Genomic DNA, 23,026 nt, shown 5'->3' on the forward strand with positions numbered 1-23,026 from the left:
GGTTTATGGCTTTGTACCCTTTAGGCCACCCTTGATTTTGGTAGCTATCTATTCTTTAGAATATTTAAAGTTGCTGTTAGAGCTAATTAATCATTTTTTTTTTTAAGTGGTTAATCATAGCTCATGCCTGGTCTCTAGTAACTTCTTAAACCCCTTTTTCCCAACTAGTGCTGCAGCCTTGCAGTTATAATCTGATGGGTAGGAACATAGTGTGTGCAGAAAAACTGAAGAGAGGCGCTTTGTTTTTTCGTTGTTGGTTGTTTTTTTTTTTTTTTTTTGAGACGGAGTTTCGCTCTTGTTGCCAAGGCTGGAGTGCAGTGGCGCGATCTGGCTCACCGCATCCTCTGCCTCCCGGGTTCAAGTGATTCCCTACCTCGGCCTCCCAAATAGCTGGGATTACAGGTACCTGCCACCACACTGGCTAATTTTTATATTTTTAGTAGAGACGGGTTTCACCATGTTGGCCAGGTGGGTCTCGAACTCCTGACCTCAGATGATCTGCCCGCCTTCGGCATCCCAAAGTGCTAGGATTACAGGTGTGAGCCACCACACCTGGCCCGACAGCGGCTTTTTTAAAAATCAAGGTTACATTTATTAAACACTCCCAATTTTTTTTTTTTTTTTTATCATGTCTAAGCTGTTGTGGAAAATTTCACTTACTCCCCTGGAATTTGCCCAACACCGTGATACAGTGGGGAGGAGGAAGCAAGGTGCTTGGTCCCTGCCATGCCGCATTTATCATTTAAGCATGTACAGTACAATCCATTCATTGGGTATTTGGGTGCCTGATATGTGCCATTGTCAGGATACAGGGATTAAAACGGACCTGATTGATCCTTCCTGGAATTTTCACGGTGCCAAGAAGGAACTGAGGCTCCTCCTCAACAGAATGGGGGTAGGGTCCCAGGAGGGCAAACTTTTCCTGTTTCTTCATCTCTAGGATGAGGGAATTAATTAGAAGCTCTCCAGGACTTAGAGCTCAGAAGTTGCCATCAACAGTAAAAAGCTGCTTGGGAGTCCCTGAAATTGATGAAAATGTCCTTAGGAGGAGATTAAGTTCAGTTGCTGGTGATAACACCCTTTCTTCCTTTGGTTTCCTCTCTCCACTTTGCTGTCTTCTGTGCAAAGGTACCTGGACGCTGGAGGTAATGAGCTGTCCCTACTATTTCAAAGCAGCCTCCCTTCCCAAAGTATATCCAGGCACAAAACAGCCAGCCTAGACTTTTCCTCAGAAGGATGCGTCCCTGAGTTTAGGGGACCTTGACTCTATGAGGAGCACACATACTGGGATTGTTTACGTTCTTTGCCTTGGCCCTGGTCCTATCTCGGCTCTGTGCACCCTTGGAAGGAAAAGAGTCTAGGAGGCATTCTGGTGTTCGTAAACCTCCGCCATGTTTGAGTCCTGGAGATGACCATGACATGTTAAGCCTTAAGTTTGGTCCCTGTCCAAACAGCATGCTAGACTCCTGCAAGGCACATTTAAGTGTGGGGCCACAGCTTTCTGGCTGATGTGGCTGAGTCGGCCTGAGGGGAAAATGAAAGCGAAAACAAGCCCCAGTTCTACTAGGAAACCCAAACTGAGCAATTTCAGGCTTATCCAGATCCTGGGAAGACCAGGAAGCGACTGAGGAGCGGTGCACCGAGACGGGCATCGCTGGGGGTTAACCCCCTGCCGCTAATATTTCCGCTCCAAAGCTTGGCAAGACGTAGAAACCTAGATTCCCTTGCAAGATCCATGCGACCAGCGTCGGCTACGCTGTGCTTCCTGGGGTCCCCTTGTTTAGTGATTCTTCGTTATGGCCGCCCGTGTGACTTCGGCTTAACGGGGAGGACATCGAAATCCAGATTTCAGGGTCGCAGGTCGCGGGCCCCGACTTGGTGAAGGAAGGGGCAGCCATTTTGAGACCAGAAGAGGGTGGAAGGGACCATATTGAGAACGCCGGTTCCCTGGGGGCCGCCATTTTAAGAGAAGCCCTGTACGGTAAACTGTGTGACGTGGGGGACGCCATGTTGGTACGGCCATGTTGGAATGGGAGCGGCTGTGGGCGCAGCCATCTTAGGTATAAAACCGGCTCCAGTCGGGGTAACTGAAGCCAAGCTCCGCCCCTCCCCCTCTAAGAGTCCCTCTGCTGTACAACTGCACTCCCGCACCCTCCCCTAAATCCACCCTCTTCGGCCTGTTTACCTTTTAACTTGGCTTCGTTGCACGTTTGTGTGTGTGTGTGTTTGCTCTCCGCAGCCTCTTGAGCGTCTGTTGTACTTAATTCTTCCATTGTGGACGCTCTCTCGCGCCCGCCATCCCCCGACCCGGCTTATCTCCGATCCTTGACAATGTCTAGCCTGCTTTGATTGGCTCTATTCCCTGGGTATGGCAGATCTATTGCTTGATGATCCTCTCCCCCCAAGAATTCTAACACAGGAGCTGTCCTGAGGGTCTGGATGACTTTATTCTTCAAATGACTTTACTCTCCAGTAGCTCCAGGTGAGACTGAGAGCAAGAACCTGGCCCATCCCTCTCTCCATTGTCTGAGCGGGTCACCAAAGGAAGTGGGCAGGACGCTGGCAGAGTCTGACGGGGCCCTGCTGTGGGTGGAGCAAAGGGTGCCTCATATGTCTGGGGTGCTTGGGGTCGGCCACAAAGGTGGAAGGAAATGGGGTCGACAGATGAGGGTGGGCCTTGTGCTTCAGATAACCTCACATGGTCAGGCAAGGGTTAGGGATGGGATGCAGGGAGCCTCAGGGGCTCACGTCAATTACTGACCTAAGGAAGGGCCCAGGAGAAGGAAAAGGGAGGAGTTGTGAGAAGGGACAGGGGAGCTCAGAGGAGAGCACAGAAGAACTTCTTCTCCCGGAAGGGGTTCTCCGAAGTGGGCACAGGGGTGATGAGGGGATCCTCACAGGCGTGGGCATCACAGTAAGTCATCAGGTCTGCGGCTGCCTTGGACACCTGGGACAGCCAGGAGGGGTACTGTTAGCCAGGACCTCTAAAGGGGACTGCAGCCTCCCTTCCCAAATGGGTTCTCTTTTGCCATCTCCAGGGCTCCTTACGACTGTCTTCTCCCTCATCCCCCACAGAGACCTGGGGACAGCTCTCTTTGCATAGCCCCAGACTCCTCCCCTGACCTCAGGGAGTGCAGGAAAGAATGTATCTCTTATCCTGAGCTTTGGGAACCTGCAGCACAGCACGGCCTGGCCAACTAATGGGAGCCAGCCAGGGTCCCACCTACCTTTATCCGGCACAAGCTGGCTTCAATCTTAAGCTGTTCCACCATCTTGCGTGCTTGCCCAATACTCATAGTGCTGTTCACTGGAGTCTCACCTTTCATCCTGGAAAAAAAAGGGACCTCTCAGAGAACCGTCTCAGCTGGAGGCCCTCCTCCATGCTCACTCCACACCAACCTTTACAAGGCTGTGGTCATACCCCAATATTTTGTTTCCCTCGTATCCTCCTCCTCCTCCAGTGGACTGTCTCATCCCTTTATTCCTCATAGAAAAAATAGGGTGGGATGAGGTGCTCCCCAAACTCCCTCATGGCCTGGGCCACAGATCGTTAAACCTTACACAAATGATGTAAGGCTTTTCAGCCCTTCAAACCATGTGTGTTCCCAGCTCTGAAGACCTCAACCAACCCTGATGAGGAGGGTACATCACCCCTATCTGCTCCAGTGAGCCCCAACAGGAGAAAAACAGGCTGTTACCTACTCACCTAAAGCCACAAGCACAGCAGTAGCAGACCTGGGTGTAGGGTCAGTGGAGGGTACCAAAACCTTCTGCCTGAGATGGGTGCCCCACCCTGCAGGGAGTTGCAGCTGAAAGTGTCTGATGCAGAAGCAGTGACTATAGGCAAGGAGGCCACTGGGGAGGGTCAGGCCAGAGGTCCGTCGAGGACTGGTCTCAGTTTCTGCAGCTGAAGCACTGCCTGGATGGCTGGTACCTGAAGGATGAAGGATGCTAGAAGGAGCTGCTCAGATCCTGGAACATACCAACTGCCTGGCCAGTGGGGGAGCCTAGCTGCCTGCATCCCCTGCGCACACCCCCACTGTCGCTGGTTCACTGCCTGCCCCTCCCCCATTGCAGGCATCCTGAGTCTGGGCTAGAGCCCTCCCCAACAGCGCTGAGGCCAAGGCCGACTCCCCCTCTCAAATGGGGTGGTCTGGGCCTATGACAGCCCCTGCAGTGGAGTCTGTACTGGCTGCGGGGGGACCCTGCTCATTTGAAAATCTGACATCAGCTGGGCAGTCGCCCCCCTCCTTCCTTCCTCCCTCTACCCTGACACAGCACTTAGCACCTGAATCTTCGTTTCTCTCCCAGGGACCCTCCATTTTCCATATCCAGGAAAATGTGATGCGCCACAGGTATCAGCGTCTGGATTGCCACTTCACATCTTAGCCACAAGTGACTCAGTGGAAGATCCAGAGGCAGCAGAGGCTCGTCAGGAAGATGTCTACAGAAAAGGTAGACCAAAAGGAGGAAGCTGGGGAAAAAGAGGTGTGCGGAGACCAGATCAAAGGACCGGACAAAGAGGAGGTAGGAGGCCTTGTGGGGACAGTCAGCAGAAATATACTGGAAATAGGTGGGCTGGCGTGAAGTAGGGGGTGGTGGATTGGTTTGAAGAATTTCATTCATTTTGATTACTTCCCACGCCCGCAACAGTGTGCAAAGATGTACACAACACTGGCCTTGCCCTCTGAAGGACTTTATCTGGGGTGATTAGACGTCTACAAAATAGAAGATACCACTTGCCAAAAGCTAGTCTAGATAATGTGCTGTGGGGACTCTACAGACTGCATCCAGTTAGGGTCAGAGAAGGTCCACAAAACGCGGAGCTGAAATGCTACCACGCTGGGAACAGGAGACTAATCTGCCTGCGCAACAACGCAGGAGGTCCAGGTTGCCGCAGACTGCAACATGCTCTAGGCGAATGCCCCCGCCTTAGATGCCTGCAGGTCCTAGGGGCTGTGGGCGATAAAAATCAGCGCCAACTGGATGACCGCCTGACTTGCCCGCTTCGCGGGTGAAATGGCCTGTGGTGAAGGTGTGCACGGAGGGATGTGATTGCAGTCTCGAGGGAGGGCCAAGCGGAGGCTGCAGTCAGCGCAACCCCTGGGGCATATCTTGGGGCTTGCAGGGAGGCGGGCATCTTTCCCCTTTGGTCACGGTAACCGGAGGGAAACCTGCCACACAGAGCGCTAGGAGAGGCCAGCTTCGCAGCCCGGGAAGGCTCCGCCCCGCTGCGCCGGACGCCGCGCTGGACCCCGCCCTGGGCCGAAGCCCCGCCTCCCAGGGCTACCAAAGAGGCTGGCGGAGAGGGGTGGGACTTCCCCGGGAGCCGGAAGTCCCTTCTCACGGTTGCCCTGGCAGCGCGCGTGGCTGGTGAATCGACCGCCCTGTGGCGGCCGGCGGGCTGGTTTCCATGGTTGCACGATTAGGTAGGGGCTCCGGGCGCTTTGCCCACCCCCGAGCCGGAGGGGACGGGCGGGAAGCGGCGGTTGGCTGCAGGACGCTCCGTCTGTCATGGGACGCAGCCGTATCGGGGAGCGAGCTCAGCTCGAGGCGGAGAGGAGAAACTCGGGAAGCAGTTGTGGCTACTCTTAGGCTACTGGTTTCAAGTCTGGCCCTATGACCTTAGGCAAGTCGACATTCTCTTCGTGCAGCTGCCCAGCAGTGTGGATTCAGTATCACCGTGTGTGTGAAGCTCTTTGTAAGAATTGTAAGGTGCGGCCGGGCGCGGTGGCTCAAGCCTGTAATCCCAGCACTTTGGGAGACCGAGACGGGTGGATCACAAGGTCAGGAGATCAAGAACATCCTGGCTAACACGGTGAAACCCCGTCTCTACTAAAAATACAAAAAACTAGCCGGGCGAGGTGGCGGCACCTGTAGTCCCAGCTACTCAGGAGGCTGAGGCAGGAGAATGGCGTGAACCCGGGAGGCAGAGCTTGCAGTGAGCTGAGAGCCGGCCACTGCACTCCAGCCTGGGTGACAGAGCGAGACTCCGTCTCAAAAAAAAAAAAAAAGAATTGTAAGGTGCTTATTTGTTACATAGCTGTGAATGAGTATCAAGGTGGTTTGTCCCAGAATCAAATGCCTGGAGAAGGAATTCCACTGAGAAGATCTAGCACTGGACGGGAGGGAACACAGTGGAGGAAAGGGAAGGGATAATTGGCTGAGTGGCACAATCATTTGGAGAAAGGCCATATATATGAAACAGTGACTTTGCTGTCCTGCTATCTCTCATTCCTCAAAGCCAGTCCAGTAAGCTTTTTTGTCCCCACTTCCCTGGGGAAAGGAGTCACTCTTTTCCCCCCTCTCTCTTTCCAGGAACCACCAGCTCCTGCATCCCATGGCCAGGGGTGGCGTCCAGGTGGCAGAGCAGCTAGGAACACAAGGCCTGAACCTGGGGCCAGACACCCTGCTCTCCCGGCCATGGTCAACGATCCTCCAGTACCTGCCTTACTGTGGGCCCAGGAAGTGGGCCAAGTCTTGGCAGGCCGTGCCCGCAGGCTGCTGCTGCAGTTTGGGGTGCTCTTCTGCACCATCCTCCTCTTGCTCTGGGTGTCTGTCTTCCTCTATGGCTCTTTCTACTATTCCTACATGCCGACGGTCAGCCACCTCAGCCCCGTGCATTTCTACTACAGGTGAGAGGGGCTTTCTAGCAAAATAGAGGACTCCTGTGGGAATTGTAGGGCCCTTGGCGCTCAGTTCAATCCCCTCATTTACAGATTGAAGGGGGTGGCCTCCCCCCCACACCTGTGGGCGTTTCTCGTTAGGTGGAACGAGAGACTTGAGAAAAGAAATGAGACACAGAGACAAAGTATAGAGAAAGAAAAAGTGGGCCCAGGGGACCAGCGCTCAGCCTACAGAGGACCCACGCCGGCACCGGTCTCTCAGTTCCCTCAGTATTTATTGATAATTATCTTTACCATCTTAAAGATAAGGGAATGGCAGGACAATAGGATCATTTTAGGGAGAAAATTAGTAGTAAGACATATGGATAAAGGTTTCTGTGACATGAATAAATTCAAAGGAAAATGCTGTGCCTTGAGATGCACATGCAAACATCTCCATAAACCTTTTAGCAGCATTGTTTCAGACTATCACATGGGGAGAAACCTTGGACAATACCTAGCTTTCCTAAGCAGAGGTCCCTGCGACCTTTGGCCTTGTACAGGTCCCTGGGTAGTTGAGATTAAGAGAATGGTGATGACTTTTCACAAGCATACTGCCTTCAGGCACTTGTTTAACAAAGCATATCCTGCACAGCCCAAAATCCATTAAGCCTTGAGTCACCACATCACATGTCTCTTAAAAGGACAAGGTTGGCCGGGCGCGGTGGCTCAAGCCTGTAATCCCAGCACTTTGGGAGGCCGAGACGGGCGGATCACGAGGTCAGGAGATCGAGACCATCCTGGCTAACACGGCGAAACCCCGTCTCTACTAAAACACAAAAACTAGCCGGGCGAGGTGGCGGCGCCTGTAGTCCCAGCTACTCGGGAGGCTGAGGCAGGAGAATGGCGTAAACCCAGGAGGCGGAGCTTGCAGTGAGCTGAGATCTGGCCACTGCACTCCAGTCCGGGCGACAGAGCGAGACTCTGCCTCAAAAAAAAAAAAAAAAAAAAAAAAAAAAAGGACAAGGTTGGGGTTAGGGTCACAGATTAACAGCATCTCAATACAGAACAAAATGGAGTCTCTTATGTCTGCTTCTTTCTATATAGACACAGTAACAGGCTGATCTCTCTTTCTTTTCCCCACACAGATGAGGAAAACTGGAGCCAGGTGTGCTTACAGGACTTCTCAACTTTGACAGCGCAAGGCTAGATTTGGGTTGCCAGGGCTAGGGTTCTAGTTCTCCCTCTGATTACTGAAATCTGGTTTAAAAAAAAGAAAAAGGAAAAAAAATCCACTTCTATCATTATGAGGATCAATTCTATTTTGGTTGGATCACCCCTCTCTAAGGGCCAATGTAGAATTTTGAGCCACCTCAACCCGTCAGTGCAGAACCAACCTGGCTTTCAGGAGCTATTAGGAAAGCAGTAGTTTGCCTTTTACATTACTGCCTCCCAGTGAAGGAGTGGCCTGCTCCTCCACACCTGTTTCTCATCAGGTGGGACAAAAGACTGAGAAAAGATGCCAGGCGGGCGCGGTGATTCACGCCTATAATCCCAGCACTTTGGGAGGCCGGGGGGTGGCGGGGGGGTGGGGGGGGTGTGGATCACGAGGTCAGGAGTTGGAGACCATCCTGGCTAACACGGTGAAACCCCATCTCTACTAAAAATACAAAAAATTAACTGGGCGCAGTGGCAGGCGCCTATAGTCCCAGCTATTCAGGAGGCTGAGGCAGGAGAATGGCATGAACCCTGGAGGCAAAGGTTGCAGTGAGCTGAGATTGCGCCACTGCACTCCAGCCTGGGTGAAAGAGCGAGATTCCATCTCAAAAGAAAAAAAAAGAAAAGAGACACACAAAGTATAGAGAAAGAAAAGTGGGCCCAGGGGACCCGCGCTGGTCTCTGAGTTCCCTCAGTATTTATTGATAATTATCTCTACCTCTCAAAGAGGGGGATGTGACAGGACAATAGGGTAATAGTGGGGAGAGGGTCAGCAGGAAAACATGTAAACAAAGATCTCTGTGTCATAAACAAGGTTAAGAAAAGGTGCTGTGCCTTGATGTGCACCTATACAAACATCTCAGCGCATTAAAGAGCAGTATTGCCACTAGCATGTCTCACCTCCGGCCCTAAGGCAGTTTTCTCCTATCTCAGTAAATAGAATGTACAATCGGGTTTTACATTCCATTGCCCAGGGAGGAGCAGGAGACAGATGCCTTCCTCTTATCACAACTGCAAAGAGGTCTTCCATCTTTTACTAATCCTCCTCAGCACAGACCCTTTACGGGTGTCGGGCTGGGGGGACGGTCAGGTCTTTCCCTTCCACAGGGCCATATCTCAGGCTATCACATGGGGAGAAACCTTGGACAATACCTGGCTTTCCTAGGCAGAGGTCCCTGTGGCCTTCCACAGTGTATGTGTCCCTGGGTACTTGAGATTAGAGAATGGTGATGACTTAACAAGCATACTGCCTTCAAGCCCTTTTTTTTTTTTTTTTTTTTTTTTTTTTTGAGACAGAGTCTCGCTCTCACCCAGGCTGGAGTGCTGTGGCCGGATCTCAGTTCACTGCAAGCTCTGCCTCCCGGGTTCACGCCATTCTCCTGTCTCAGTCGCCCGGGTAGCTGGGACTACAGGCGCCACCACCTCGCCCGGCTAGTTTTTTGTATTTTTAGTAGAGACGGGGTTTCAGCGTGTTAGCCAGGATGGTCTCGATCTCCTGACCTCGTGATCCGCCAGTCTCGGCCTCCCAAAGTGCTGGGATTACAGGCTTGAGCCACCGCGCCCGGCTCAAGCACTTTTTTAACAAAGCACATCCTGCATAGCCCTAAATCCGTTAAACCTTGGGTCAACACAGCACATGTCTCTGCGAGCACAGTGTTGGGGCTAGGGTTACAGATTAACAGCATCTCAAGGCAGAAGAATTTTTCTTAGTACAGAACAAAATGGAGTCTGTTATGTCTACTTCTTTATACATAGACACAGTAACAGTCTGATCTCTCTTTTCCCCACACCCAGTCCCTGAAAGTCTGCTGCGCAGTAGAGATTATGGAAACATAAGATGAGTAGGTGCATAAATTTGCCTCCCAGAGAGTCTTGCCTCTTGACTGGCCCCTTAGTTCCTTCCCATTTTACAAACCCTAACAAGTGCCAAATTCTCTCTCTTTTTTTTTTTTTTTGAGATGGAGTTGCTCTGTCGCCCAGGATGGAGTGAAGTGGCACAGTGTCTGCTCACTGCAATCTCCGCCTTCCTGGTTCAAGTGATTCTCGTGCCTCAGCCTCCTAAGTAGCTGGGATTACAGGTGTGTGCCACCACGCCTGGCTAATTTTTGTATTTTTATTAGAGATGGGTGTTTTTTTTTTTTTTTTTTTTTAATGGAGTCTTGCTCTGTCGCCCAGGCTGGAGTGCAGTGGCGCAACATCAGCTCACTGCAAGCTCCGCCTCCCGGGTTCATGCCATTTTCCTGCCTCAGCCTCCTGAGTAGCTGGGAATACAGGCGCCCACCACCACGCCCGGCTAATATTTTTTTTAGTAGAGGCGGGGTTTCACCGTGTTAGCCAGGATGGTCTCGGTCTCCTGACCTTGTGATCCACCCGCCTTGGCCTCCCGAAGTGCTGTGGGTTTCACCATGTTGGCTAGGCTGGTCTTGAACTCCTGAACGCAGGTGATCCGTCCGCCTCGGCCTCCCAAAATGCTGGGATTACAGGCGTGAGCCACTGCGCCCCACCAAGTTCCCACTTTTTTTTTTTTTTTTCCTTTTTGAGACAGTCTCGCACTGTTGCCTGGGCTGTGGTGTAGTGGCACAATCTCGGCTCACTGCAACCTCTGCCTCCGGGTTGAAGCCATTCTCCTGCTTTGCCTCGGCCTCCCAAGTAACTGGGATTACAGGTGCCTGCCACCACACCTGGCTAATTTTTTTTGTATTTTTAGTAGAGACGGGGTTTCACTATGTTGGCCAGGCTGATCTTGAACTCCTGACCTCATGATCCACCCCCTTGGCCTCCCAAAGTGCTGGGATTACAAGCATGAGCCACCGCACCCAGCCTGGTTCTCTCTTCTCAACAGTGGTTGTAGGACCTGTCAACAGATGCAGAGAAAGGCGTTATAATCAATGGTTTAAAGTCATTTTTTCCCTTAAGTTCCTGGTCTGGGCCGGGCACGGTGGCTCAAGCCTGTAATCCCAGCACTTTGGGAGGCCGAGACGGGCGGATCACGAGGTCAGGAGATCGAGACCATCCTGGCTAACACGGTGAAACCCCGTCTCTACTAAAAAAAACTACAAAAAACTAGCCGGGCGAGGTGGCGGCGCCTGTAGTCCCAGCTACTCAGGAGGCTGAGGCAGGAGAATGGCGTAAACCCGGGAGGCGGAGCTTGCAGTGAGCTGAGATCCGGCCACAGCACTCCAGCCTGGGTGACAGAGCGAGACTCCGTCTCAAAAAAAAAAAAAAAAAAAGTTCCTGGTCTGGAGCTATAGTTTCTAAAGCAGAGCTTCTTAAACTTGTAGGAAATGGATCTTATGGCCCTTCCTGCCATAAAAATGTATATACATGCCTAGGCATCCCACACCCCCACGTGCAAATTTGCGTACAATTGAAGGGGTTCGTGAGCCTCTTTTTTTTTTTTTTTTTTTTTTTGAGATGGGGTCTCGCTCTGTCACCCAGGCTGGAGTGCTGTGGCCGGATCTCAGCTCACTGCAAGCTCCGCCTCCCGGGTTCACGCCATTCTCCTGCCTCAGCCTCCCAGGTAGCTGGGACTACAGGTGCCGCCACCTCACCGGGCTAGTTTTTTTTTTTTGTAGTTTTTAGTAGAGACGGGGTTTCACCGTGTTCGCCAGGATGGTCTCGATCTCCTGACCTCGTGATCCGCCCGTCTCGGCCTCCCAAAGTGCTAGGATTACAGGCTTGAGCCACCGCGCCTGGCCTTGTGAGCCTGTTAATAACCATCTGTAGATCCTTTTGAAGGCGTTTTCTCAAACTAAGACCCAGATCAGAGCTACCAAATCAGAATCTCTTGGGGTGGGACCCTGGAAATTACTTTTTTTTTTTTTTTCTTTTTTTTTTGTTGAGATGGAGTTCACTCTTGTTGCCCAGACTGGAATGCAGTGGCGTGATCTTGGCTCACCGCAACCTCTGCCTCCAAGTTCAGGCGATTCTTCTGCCTCAGCATCCCGAGTAGCTGGGATTACAGGCATGCGCCACCATGCCCGGCTGATTTTGTATTTTTAGTAGAGATAGGGTGTCTCGTCATGTTGTTCAGGCTGGTCTTAAACTCCTGACCTCAGGTGATCCGCCCACCTTGGCCTCCAAAAGTGCTGGCATTACAGGTGCGAGCCATCACTGCCTGGCCCTGGAATTTACATTTTTATCAAGCTCCTTAAGTCTTTAGAAACACTAAAGTGTGAAACTAAATAAGTATCTGTAAATTCCCATCTAAGAGCATCTGCTCTAATGAGAGGACATACATTGAAGTCATAGGAAGAGAATGAAGTAATTATTCTGGTATCTTGAATCTCCTGGCCACATTTGTTCTTCATCTTTGTAACATAGAGAAGGGTGCCTGTTCTGAGAGAAGGGAGGAGGGCAGGGGAGCCTTAGGGGGTTAAGGTGTGTGGATGGACTAGTAATACGAACTTAGCAGAGTATCCTCCTCCATTCTCATTTAGGACCGACTGTGATTCCTCCACCACCTCACTCTGCTCCTTCCCTGTTGCCAATGTCTCACTGACTAAGAGTGGACGTGATCGGGTGAGTATGGGAACTAGAGAGAGGTTTCATTAGAGCTTTGATGACTCGAAATAGGAAGACTTGAGAAAGGCCTAGAGAGCAGAAATTGAGTAATAAGAGACTGGCCAGGTGCGGTGGCTCCCGCCTGTAATCCCAGTACTTTGGGAGATCACCTGAGGTTGGGAGTTCGAGACCAGCCTGACCAACACAGAGAAACCCTGTCTCTCCTAAAAATACAAAATTAACCGGGTGTGGTGGCACATGCCTGTAATCCCAGCTATTCGGGATGCTGAGGCAGGAGAATCACTTGAACCCGGGAGGAGGAGGTTTCGGTGAGCCGAGATCATGCCATAGTACTCCAGCCGGCAACAAGAATGAAGCTTCGTCTTGGGGAAAAAAAAAGACTAAGAGGAAGGCTTTGAAGGAAAAGAAATTAAAATGAGTTGTGTGTGTTGATTGATCTTTCTGCAGCAGGTGTTAGACATGTTCTTTCTCAACATAGTCCCTGACTTACGATAATTCAACTTAACAATTTTTCAACTTCACAGTGGTGCAAAAGTGACATACATTCCGTAGACACTGTACTTCACGTACCTATACAACCGTAGACACTGTACTTCACGTACCTATATAACCATTCTGTTTTTCACTCTTTTTTTTTTATTTTGTTTTTGAGACAGAGTCTCTGTCGCCAGGCTGGAGTGCAGTGGCGCAATCACAGCTCACTGCAACCTCCACCTCCCGGGTTCAAGCGATTCTCCTGCCTCAGCCTCCCAAGTAGCTTGCACTACAGGCGCACGCCACCACACCCAGCTAATTTTTTTGTATTTTTAGTAGGGATGGGATTTCACCATGTTGGCCAGGATGGTCTGGATCTCTTGACCTTGTGATCTGCCTGCCTTGGCTTCCCAAAGTGGTGGGATTATAGGCGTCAGCCACTGCACTCAGCCTGTTTTTCACTTTCAGTACAGTATTCAGTAAATCACATGAGATATTCTTTATTGTAAGTATAGGCTTTGTGTTAGATGATTTTTTTTTTTTTTTTTTTTTTTTTTTGAGACGGAGTCTCGCAGTCGCCCAGGCTGGAGTGCAGTGGCCGGATCTCAGCTCACTGCAAGCTCCGCCTCCCGGTTTACGCCATTCTCCTGCCTCAGCCTCCCGAGTAGCTGGGACTACAGGCGCCTGCCAACTCGCCCGGCTAGTTTTTTCTATTTTTTAGTAGAGACGGGGTTTCGCCGTGTTAGCCAGGATGGTCTCGATCTCCTGACCTCGCGATCCACCCGTCTCGGCCTCCCAAAGTGCTGGGATTACAGGCTTGAGCCACCGCGCCCGGCTGTGTTAGATGATTTTAACCAACTATAGGTAGGCTAACATAAATGTTCTGAGCGTGTTCAAGATAGGCTAGGCTAAATAAGCTATGATGTTCTTTAGGCTAGGTGTATTAAATACATTTTCAGCTTATGATAGTTTCAACTTAGATGGGTTTATCGGAATGTAACCCCATCGTAAATTAAGGACCATCTGTATCAGGTGAATTATTATCTATGTATCTGCTAGGTAAAGTAAGCAATATCTGCTAGGTTAAATAAGCAATGTTTTAGACCTAAATGAACAAATCAGTTATTACAGTGGAATAAGATGTGCATCTACCCAAGAGTTTCTAAAGCATTTATATAAAATTATGAAACTGTTGTCAAATATGTGCAACCTGTCATTACAAAGGGTACTGTGCCAGAGGACTGGCCAGATACCAGTGTGATGTCAACAATGGAACGTCACACTGGCATCTGGCCAGTCCTCTGGGAACCCTGAGAAATGCATATGGCGACTGGGCCCTATATAGTAGGCAAGCTGAAGGAGGCTCTGATAAAGGATAGGTTCTTTTTCTTTCTTTTTTTTTTTTTTTTTTTTTTGAGACAGAGTCTTGCTCTGTCGCTGAGGCTGGAGCGCAGTGGCGCGATCTCACTTCACTGCAACCTCCACCACCTGGGATCAAGCTATTCTCCCACCTCAGCTTCCTGAGTACCTGGGATTACAGGTACCCACCACCACGCCTGGCTAATTTTTGTATTTTTAGCAGAGACAGGGTTTCACCATGTTGGTCAGGCTGGTCTAAAACTCCTGACCTGAGGTGATCCACCCACCTCGGCCTCCAAAAGCGCTGGAATTACATGAGTGAGCAACCACACCCAGCCTAAAATTATTTTTATTTATTTATTTATTTGTTTGTTTATTTTGAGATGGATTTTCTTTCCTGTCACCCAGGCTAGAGTGCAATGGCACGATTTCAGCTCACTGCAACCTCTGCCTCCTGGGTTCAATCAATTCTCCTGCCTCAGCCTCCTGAGTACCTGGGGTTACAGGTGTATGCCACCATACCTAGCTGATTTTTGTATTTTTAATAGAGGTGGGGTTTCATCACTTAGGCCAGGCTGGTCTTGAACTCGTGATCTCAGGTGATCTGCCCACCTCAGCCTCCCGAAGTGCTGGGATTACAGGCATGAACCACCGTGCCCAGCCTGAAGTTATTTTTCAAAAGTGATACTTGGGAGGAAACTGATCTAATGACAGAATGTCGCACCTCTGAAGGGAGAAGTATAAACTATAGAGTCTGGGGTTCTATTTTATGTTTTGAGACAAGGTTTTGCCCTGTCGCCCAGCCTGGAGTACCATGATGCGATCATGGCTCACTGCAGCCTTAACCCCCCAGGTTCAAGTGATCTTCCAAGCAGCTGGGACTACAGGTGTGTGCTACCATGCCCAGCTGATTTTTTTTTTTTTTTTTTTAATTTTTAGTAGAGACAAGGTCTTACTTACTATGTTGCCTAGGCTCGTCTCAAACTACTAGGCTCAAGTGGTCCTCCCGACTCAGCCACCCAAAGTGTTAGGATTATAACCAGGTGTGGTGGCTCACGCCTGTAATCCCAGCACCTTGGGAGGCTGAGGCGGGCAGATAACAAGGTCAGGAGTTCAAGACCATCCTGGCTAACATGGTGAAACCCCATTTCTTTTTTTTTTTTTTTTTTTTTTTTTTTTGAGACGGAGTCTCGCTCTGTCACCCAGGCTGGAGTGCAATGGCGCGATCTCGGCTCACTGCAGCTCCGCCTCCTGGTTTATGCCATCTCCTGCCTCAGCCTCCCGAGTAGCTGGGACTACAGGCGCCCGCCATCTCGCCCGCTAATTTTTTGTATTTTTTAGTAGAGACGGGGTTTCACCGTGTTAGCCAGGATGGTCTCGATCTCCCGACCTCGTGATCCACCCATCTCGGCCTCCCAAAGTGCTGGGATTACAGGCTTGAGCCACCGCGCCCGGCCGGTGAAACCCCATTTCTACTAAAAATACAAAAATTAGCCAAGCGTGGTGGCGCAGGCCTGTAATCCTAGCTACTCAGAAGGCTGAGGCAGGAGAAGCGCTTAAACCTGGCAGCCAGAGGTTGCAATGAGCCAAGATCACACCACTGCACTGTAGCCTGGGTGACAGAGCAAGACTCTGTCTCAATAATAATAGGCTGGGCACAGTGGCTCACGCCTGTTGTCCCAACCCTTTGGAAGGCCAGCGCAAGCAGATCACAAGGTCAGGAGTTTGAGACCAGCCTGACCAACATGGGGAAACCCCGTCTTTACTAAAAATACAAAAATTAGCCAGGTGTGGTGCCACACATTTGTAGTCCCAGCTACTTGGCAGGCTGAGGCAGGAGAATCACTGGAACCCAGGAGGCGCGGGTTGTGGTGAGCCAAGATCACACCACTGCACTCCAGCCTGGGTGACAGAGTGAGACGCTGTGTCAAAAAACAAAAACAAAAATAAAAAATAAAATAGGGGTCAGGCACGGTTACTCACGCTTGTAATCCCAACAGTTTGGGAGGCCGAGGCAGGGGATCATGAGGTCAAGAGATCGAGACCATCCGGGCCAACACAGTGAAACCCCGTCTCTACTAAAAATACAAAAATTAGCTGGGCGTGGTGGCACACACCTGTAATCCCAGCTACTCGGGAGGCTGAAGCAGGAGAGTCGCTTGAACCCAGGAGGCAGAGGTTGCGGTGAGCTGAGATCACAGCACTACACTGCAGCCTGGTGACAGAGCGAGATTCCATCTCAAAAAAAATAATAACAAATAACTTTATTGAGAAGAAATGAGAAAGCCGCAGTACCTGGGATGGTGCATACGGTTTTGTGGCCCATTGCTGAGATCATAATGGGGAGGCAGGGAGCCAAGGGAGGGAGCCTGAACTGAAATGATCAGGTGTGAGACTGTCACATGAGGAAGGGAGGTAAAAAAGGAGGATGAGAGCAAATTCAGCCCACGTCCCTGATAATTAGAAGAGGTAGGCCGGGCGCGGTGGCTCAAGCCTGTAATCCCAGCACTTTGGGAGGCCGAGACGGGTGGATCGCGAGGTCAGGAGATCGAGACCAACCTAGCTAACACGGCGAAACCCCGTCTCTACTAAAAATACAAAAAAAAAACTAGCCGGGCGAGTTGGCGGGCGCCTGTAGTCCCAGCTACTTGGGAGGCTGAGGCAGGAGAATGGCGTAAACCCGGGAGGCGGAGCTTGCAGTGAGCTGAGATCCGGCCACTGCATTCCAGCCTGGGCGACAGAGCGAGACTCCGTCTCAAAAAAAAAAAAAAAAAAGAAGAAGAGGTTGAACATTTTGTTTGTTGACAACGAACATTTTTAAATGAATTAATGAATGAAATAATCTGTCTACTATGTGTAACGGCTTGCTAGAAGTAGATGTGGTCGCTGCTCTCAATGAGCTCACAGCATTGATGGAAAACTATACATTGCATACATTTGCATGTATTTAAGTGGCAAACTGTAAGATGTGGATTCTGGCCAGGTGTGGTGGCTCACACCTGTAATCCCAGCACTTTGGGAAGTCAAGGCGGGTGGATCACCTGAGGTCAGGGTTCAAGACCAGCCTGACCAATATGGTGAAACCCCATCAAAGGCCCCTATCAATGGTTTCAACCATTGCCTTAGTGATAAACACTGAAAGCACCCCCAAGGCTGAGCTCACATTTTGGAGGTAGTTCACTATGGGCTAGGGCAGTATTTTCCTTTTTTTTTTTTTTTTTTTCGCTTTTGTCGCCCAGGCTGGAATGCATTGACGCGATCTTGGCTCACTACAATCTCCACCTCCAGGGTTTAAGCGATTCCCCTGCCTCAACCTCCTGGGTGACTGAGATTACAGGCGCCTGCCACCATGCCCAGCTAATTTTTGTATTTTTAGTAGAGACGGGGTTTCACCATGTTGGCCAGGCTGGTCTCGAACTCCTGACCTCAGGTGATCCACCTGCCTCGGCCTCCCAAAGTGCTGGGATTACAGGCATGAGCCACCGCGCCCAGCTTGGTGGCAAATCTTTAACCTCTTGAGAGTGATCCCTGTGAAGAAGCCTTCCTACTCTGAGTCATGGGGTGCTACCAACAGAACCAAGATAAGGGACCTAGAATGGCAGAAAGATGATCTGGAGCGAGGATGACTGTGCCAGAGCTGGCTGGGGAGACTGAGCACCGTCAGCACTTGATTAATTAATAATGTAAGACAGGGCAGGTTGGGCCCTGGGGACAGCCCCACCGGCACATAGGCCAGAGTCACAGATGGCCCAGTTGGCAACATGACGGTTCACTTTTGGAAAAGAAAGGTGACACAACCTTTCTGGGAACAAGGTAGCGAGTCTGATTCAGGAGAGCCAACAGGATACCAAAGACCTGGACGTGACAGGCTCCAGCCACCAGAAGGGGGCAGCACCTTCTTGGGATGACAGATTGAAAGGCCTGTTAGGCCACAAGAGGGTTGTGGCCGAGTATTTGGGGGTATTGCGGGGCTAGGAGGGAGGTGGAATAGGGACAGTACATTTTCAACAAAAATTTTTTTAAAAGAAATGGGGGCTACCTTCGGCAGGTGCTGATGTATGGACAGCCGTATCGTGTTACCTTAGAGCTTGAGCTGCCAGAGTCCCCTGTGAATCAAGATTTGGGCATGTTCTTGGTCACCATTTCCTGCTACACCAGAGGTGGCCGAATCATCTCCACTTCTTCGCGTTCGGTAAGTGTTTGTGGTCTGTCTGAGAAGGTGTGGAGGAAGATAGCAGGATCAGAATGGGTAGGGGGCTGGATGCGGTGGCTCATGCCTGTAATCCCAGCAGTTTGGGAGGCCGAGGCAGGCAGATCGCTTGAGCCCAAGAGTTCAAGACCGACCTGGGAAACGTGGCGAAACCCATCTCTACAAAAAACGTTTAAAAAATTAACTGGGCATGGTGGCACACGACTGTAGTCTCAGCTACTCTTGAGGCTGAGGTGGGAGGATCGCTTGAACCTGGGAGGTTGAGTCTGCAGTGAGCCAAGATTGCACCACTGTTCTCCCTGCTGGGCAACAGAGCAAGACCGTCTCCAAAAAAAAAAAAAAAAAAGAATGTCTGAGTAGGGATTCCACAGGAGAAACACCCTTGGCTTTGAGGGCACAGACACATCAGGATAAAGGAATCAAGGCCGGGCGCAGTGGCTCACGCCTATAATCCCAATACTTTGGGAGGCCGAGGCGGGTAGATCACCTGAGGACCAGAATTTGAGACCAGCCTGACCAACATGGAGAAACCCCGTCTCTACTAAAAACACAAAATTAGTTGGGCATGGTGGTGCATGCCTGTAATCCCAGCTACTCAGGAAGCTGAGGCGGGAGAATTGCTTGAACCCGGGAGGCAGAGATTGTGGTGAGCCGAGATCGCACCACTGTATTCCAGCCTGGGCAACAAGAGTGAAACTTTGTCTTTAAAAAAAAAAAAAAAAAAAAAGGAATCAGCTTACCAAACCAGAAACCTTTGCCAGACACCCCAGGTATCTCATGAGCACACCCAGCTTTGGGGTTAAGTTTGAAGAGTGGAGCTGCTCTCAGAAAACAGACTTTAGAGCCAGACAGACATGGGCTTGTGTCCTCATTCAGAAACAAGCTAGCTGTGGGTCACCTGACTTAACTTCTTGGGTATAAAGTATTATAAAATGGATATAATAGTAACTGCCTCATAGCAAGACTAGTTTGGATTCAATGGAGAAATGTAAAATTCCTATTAGCACATAGTGGCTGTTTAATGTTTTTTTTGTTTTTGAGACAGAGATCTCGCTCTGTCGCCCAGGCTAGAGTGCAGTGGCGTGATCTCGGCTCACTGCAGCCTCCATCTCCTGGGTTCAAGCGATTCTCCTGCCTCAGCCTCCCAAGTAGCTGGGACTACAGGTGCCCACAACCACAGCTGGCTAATTTTTGTATTTTGAGTAGAGGTGGGGTTTCACCACATTGACGAAGCTGGTCTCGAACTCCTGGTCTCAAATGATTCAACCACCTCAGCCTCCCAAAGTGCTGCAATTACAGGTGTGAGCCATCGCACCTGGCCTAATACATGTGAAGACTCCATTCTTCCATTAATTAACAACACAACCTCATCATGAAGCAAATTCCTGACATCTACATGAGGGAAAAAAGCTTCAGATGGTGCACTAGGACCTAGATCCCATCCTGGATTATAGAACTACTTGGTGGGAAAGGCAGATCAGAGACAGTGTTGGGCTTAATCCAGGAAGGTTTCTTGGAAGGAGGGGCCTTTGCTCTATAATACAGTGGGGTTGGGTAGGGAGAGAGGTTCAAGCAATTGGAATGGTTGGATGAAGACTGAGGGGTATGAAGTGAAGGTGAGGGAGCCGGGGACCTGAGGAAGAAGCCACCTTCATAGACTGCTCAGGGATGGTTGAGGGGTAGGTAGGATCATGGGGATCTGGCGCACCTGTTCCCAGCCTCTGCTTCCCACCCCGGCAGGTGATGCTACATTACCGCTCAGACCTGCTCCAGATGCTGGACACACTGGTCTTCTCTAGCCTCCTGCTCTTTGGCTTTGCAGAGCAGAAGCAGCTGCTGGAGGTGGAACTCTACGCAGACTATAGAGAGAACTCGGTGAGTGAGGTGAACGATGACTAGGCGATAGCCCCTCCCATTAGCCCAGGATTCTACCTGAGGAGCCTCCAGGCTCAGGAGACATCACAACTGAGAGGCTGGAAGTGGGGCTCAGATGGGGAGGGTAAGAGTGCCAGCGGCAGGGCCCTGGCCTGACGCCGCCCTCACCCCATCCCCTCGCAGTATGTGCCAACCACTGGAGCGATCATTGAGATCCACAGCAAGCGCATCCAGCTGTACGGAGCCTACCTCCGCATCCACGCGCACTTCACTGGGCTCAGGTGAGGGCCAACTGGAGTGGACCTTGGGCAACTCTCATGGGGGCTAACCTTCCACCAAGGGGGTCCCAAGCAGAGGTAATGGGTTCACAGAGCAGAGCTGAGTTGGGTTTCACATAGGCCAGAGGGTCTCACAGCTGCTGTATACTGGCCTGTCAGCTCCCTGGGGGACTTTTTAAAAACACCCTTGGGCACCCCGCCCAGACCAACTGAACCAAAGTTTGTTACGGTCTTGTCTAGGCATCAGAATTTTACATTTTTGTTTTTTGCCCCCGCCACCCTCCATCATCTGTTTTCATCTTCCTTCTGCCCTGCCTTCCACCCAGAAATCCAGGGCTGAGGGCTCCACCCAAGTGAGCAGATTTATTTTATTTATTTATTTATTTTTTGAGACGGAGCCTCGCTCTGTTGCCCAGGCTGGAGTGCAGTGGCGCCATCTCACGCTCACTGTAAGCTCCACTTCTCGGGTTCACGCCATTCTCCTGCCTCAGCCTCCCGAGTAGCTGGGACTACAGGCACCCGCCTCCACACCTGGCTCATTTTTTTAGTAGAGATGGAGTTTCACCGTGTTAGCCAGGATGGTCTCGATCTCCTGACCTTGTGATCCGCACGCCTCAGCCTCCCAAAGTGCTGGGATTGTAGGCGTGAGCCACCGTGTCCGGCCTATGAGCAGAATTTTTTAAAGCACCCCAAGGAAGGCTGATGGGCTGACAGAATTGAGAGCTACTGTCTTGAACCATTGGCTCAGCAAGAGTTGGGGTGACTCTTGAGAGACAGACAACATTGAGGCTATGGCCTATGACCCTCCCACAGAAGACTTCCCAAGGTCCTTGTCCTTTGTTGGAACCTGGTACAGCAGGTTCTGGGAACTGTGGGGGTGGGAGGCAGGGGCAGCAGAGCCGACTGTAGCCAAACTCACTTGAATTGCCCTAGACATTATTTCTGGGACATGAGAAGGCCAGTGCTCTCTGGTAACTGCTACTCCCTTCTTGTCCCTACTTCCTGCCTCAGATACCTGCTGTACAACTTCCCGATGACCTGCGCCTTCATAGGTGTCGCCAGCAACTTCACCTTCCTCAGCGTCATTGTGCTCTTCAGCTACATGCAGTGGGTGTGGGGGGGCATCTGGCCCCGACACCGCTTCTCTTTGCAGGTGGAAAGGAGCAAGGACCCCTTTTGTCCCTTTGATCTTTGTGGGTGGTCAGGGGTATGTTGGGGGTTAGGGTGTGAGGGCCCTGATTGTTAGTGAGGGAAGTCAGTCCCTGCTGCTCAGTAGTTTTTCCTCCACAGGTTAACATCCGAAAAAGAGACAATTCCCGGAAGGAAGTCCAACGAAGGATCTCTGCTCATCAGCCAGGTAAAGGTGTTGGCTGGGGAGCTGTTGAGGTGGGCTAGGTTGAGCTGGGCTGGACCAGAGGGAGTCCCTGCTTCATCCAGTATGAGGCTTAGGGTATCACCGATTGAGACAAGGGTCAAAGGAAAGGTGAGGAAGGTGAGGTTGACACTGCCATCCAGGCACAGCCACCCTAACCCTAACCTGTCCTCTCCTGCTTTTGAGTCACAGGGCCTGAAGGCCAGGAGGAGTCAACTCCACAATCAGATGTTACAGAGGATGGTGAGAGCCCTGAAGATCCCTCGGGGACAGGTATGGTGCAGCCGCCACACTCTCTCCTTCCTGACTCCTTGGCTTTCTCCTTGAGTGTCTGGGTCTGACCCCTGCGTTCCCCTTTTGGCTGCAGAGGGTCAGCTGTCTGAGGAGGAGAAACCAGATCAGCAGCCCCTGAGCGGAGAAGAGGAGCTAGAGCCTGAGGCCAGTGATGGTGAGGGGCATCCTGCAGCGTATCCTGGGTGGGACCCCCGGTTAATCTAATATCCCATTTGGGATTTTGTTTTTCCCTTTCCTGGCCCAGGTTCAGGCTCCTGGGAAGATGCAGCTCTGCTGACAGAGGCCAACCTGCCTGCTCCTGCTCCTGCTCCTGCTTCTGCCCCTGTCCCAGAAACTTTGGGCAGCTCCGAACCCGCTGAGGGTGCTCTCCGACAGCGCCCCACCTGCTCTAGTTCCTGAAGGGGCAGACTCCTCACATTCCAGCACTTTCCCACCTGACCCCTCTCCCCTCGTTTTTCCTTCAATAAACTATTTTGTGTCAGCTTCCTCCTTGACTCTGAAATGGATTCACGGCCATTTGAAAACCCTGTGTTCCCCAGGCAACTCTCACTTTCCACCATTAGAGGGGAGGTCTTGTCAGTGGCTGCTCATGGGGAAGACCTCCAGCCCCAGGCTATTTTAAGCACAGATGTTTCCATTCATAAGCCTAGGAAGTCCAAGGAGGGAGAAGCTATCCTGACCCCTAGCACGCTTCCTACTCCCTGCATGTGACTTTCGTCTCCCCCAGGGGAGGGGGCTGGTGTAGGGCAGGTCTGCAGAGCTGGGAGACATCATTCTGGCCCCCTCTATGCCCCTCCCTTCCTGCCTTTCTCTGTCC

At 51.1% G+C, this 23,026-nt stretch overlaps 2 protein-coding genes across 7 annotated transcripts; one reads left to right on the forward strand and one right to left on the reverse strand.

Moving 5' to 3' along the window:
- Nucleotides 1–1,901: 1,901 nt before the first annotated feature.
- Nucleotides 1,902–22,695, forward strand: BSCL2 (BSCL2 lipid droplet biogenesis associated, seipin). Of its 6 annotated transcripts, none has more exons than XM_033206704.1 (12): nt 1,902–2,060; nt 4,312–4,527; nt 6,319–6,635; nt 12,263–12,344; nt 18,229–18,372; nt 20,131–20,265; nt 20,449–20,546; nt 21,555–21,696; nt 21,834–21,900; nt 22,102–22,188; nt 22,283–22,363; nt 22,454–22,695. In XM_033206704.1, the coding sequence occupies exons 2-12, from the start codon at nt 4,441–4,443 to the stop codon at nt 22,606–22,608; spliced, it is 1,395 nt and encodes a 464-aa protein (XP_033062595.1). In that variant the 5' UTR covers nt 1,902–2,060; nt 4,312–4,440; the 3' UTR covers nt 22,609–22,695. The 6 variants fall into 6 exon arrangements, with proteins under 6 accessions (XP_033062595.1, XP_033062596.1, XP_033062594.1 ...); XM_033206705.1 differs by having other exon boundaries at nt 2,009–2,482; nt 22,108–22,188; XM_033206703.1 differs by having other exon boundaries at nt 2,010–2,482.
- GNG3 (G protein subunit gamma 3) lies at nt 2,424–4,041 on the reverse strand. Its single transcript, XM_033206713.1, has 3 exons — nt 3,707–4,041; nt 3,228–3,327; nt 2,424–2,947 (listed from the first exon to the last, which is right to left on the reverse strand). Exons 2-3 carry the CDS (start codon nt 3,324–3,326, stop codon nt 2,819–2,821), a joined length of 228 nt encoding a protein of 75 aa, XP_033062604.1. The 5' UTR covers nt 3,327; nt 3,707–4,041; the 3' UTR covers nt 2,424–2,818.
- Nucleotides 22,696–23,026: the final 331 nt, after the last annotated feature.

The sequence above is a fragment of the Trachypithecus francoisi genome, unplaced genomic scaffold (assembly GCF_009764315.1).
Source record: "Trachypithecus francoisi isolate TF-2019V2 unplaced genomic scaffold, Tfra_2.0 Lachesis_group8, whole genome shotgun sequence".
In the NCBI taxonomy this organism is placed as follows: Eukaryota; Metazoa; Chordata; class Mammalia; order Primates; family Cercopithecidae; genus Trachypithecus; species Trachypithecus francoisi.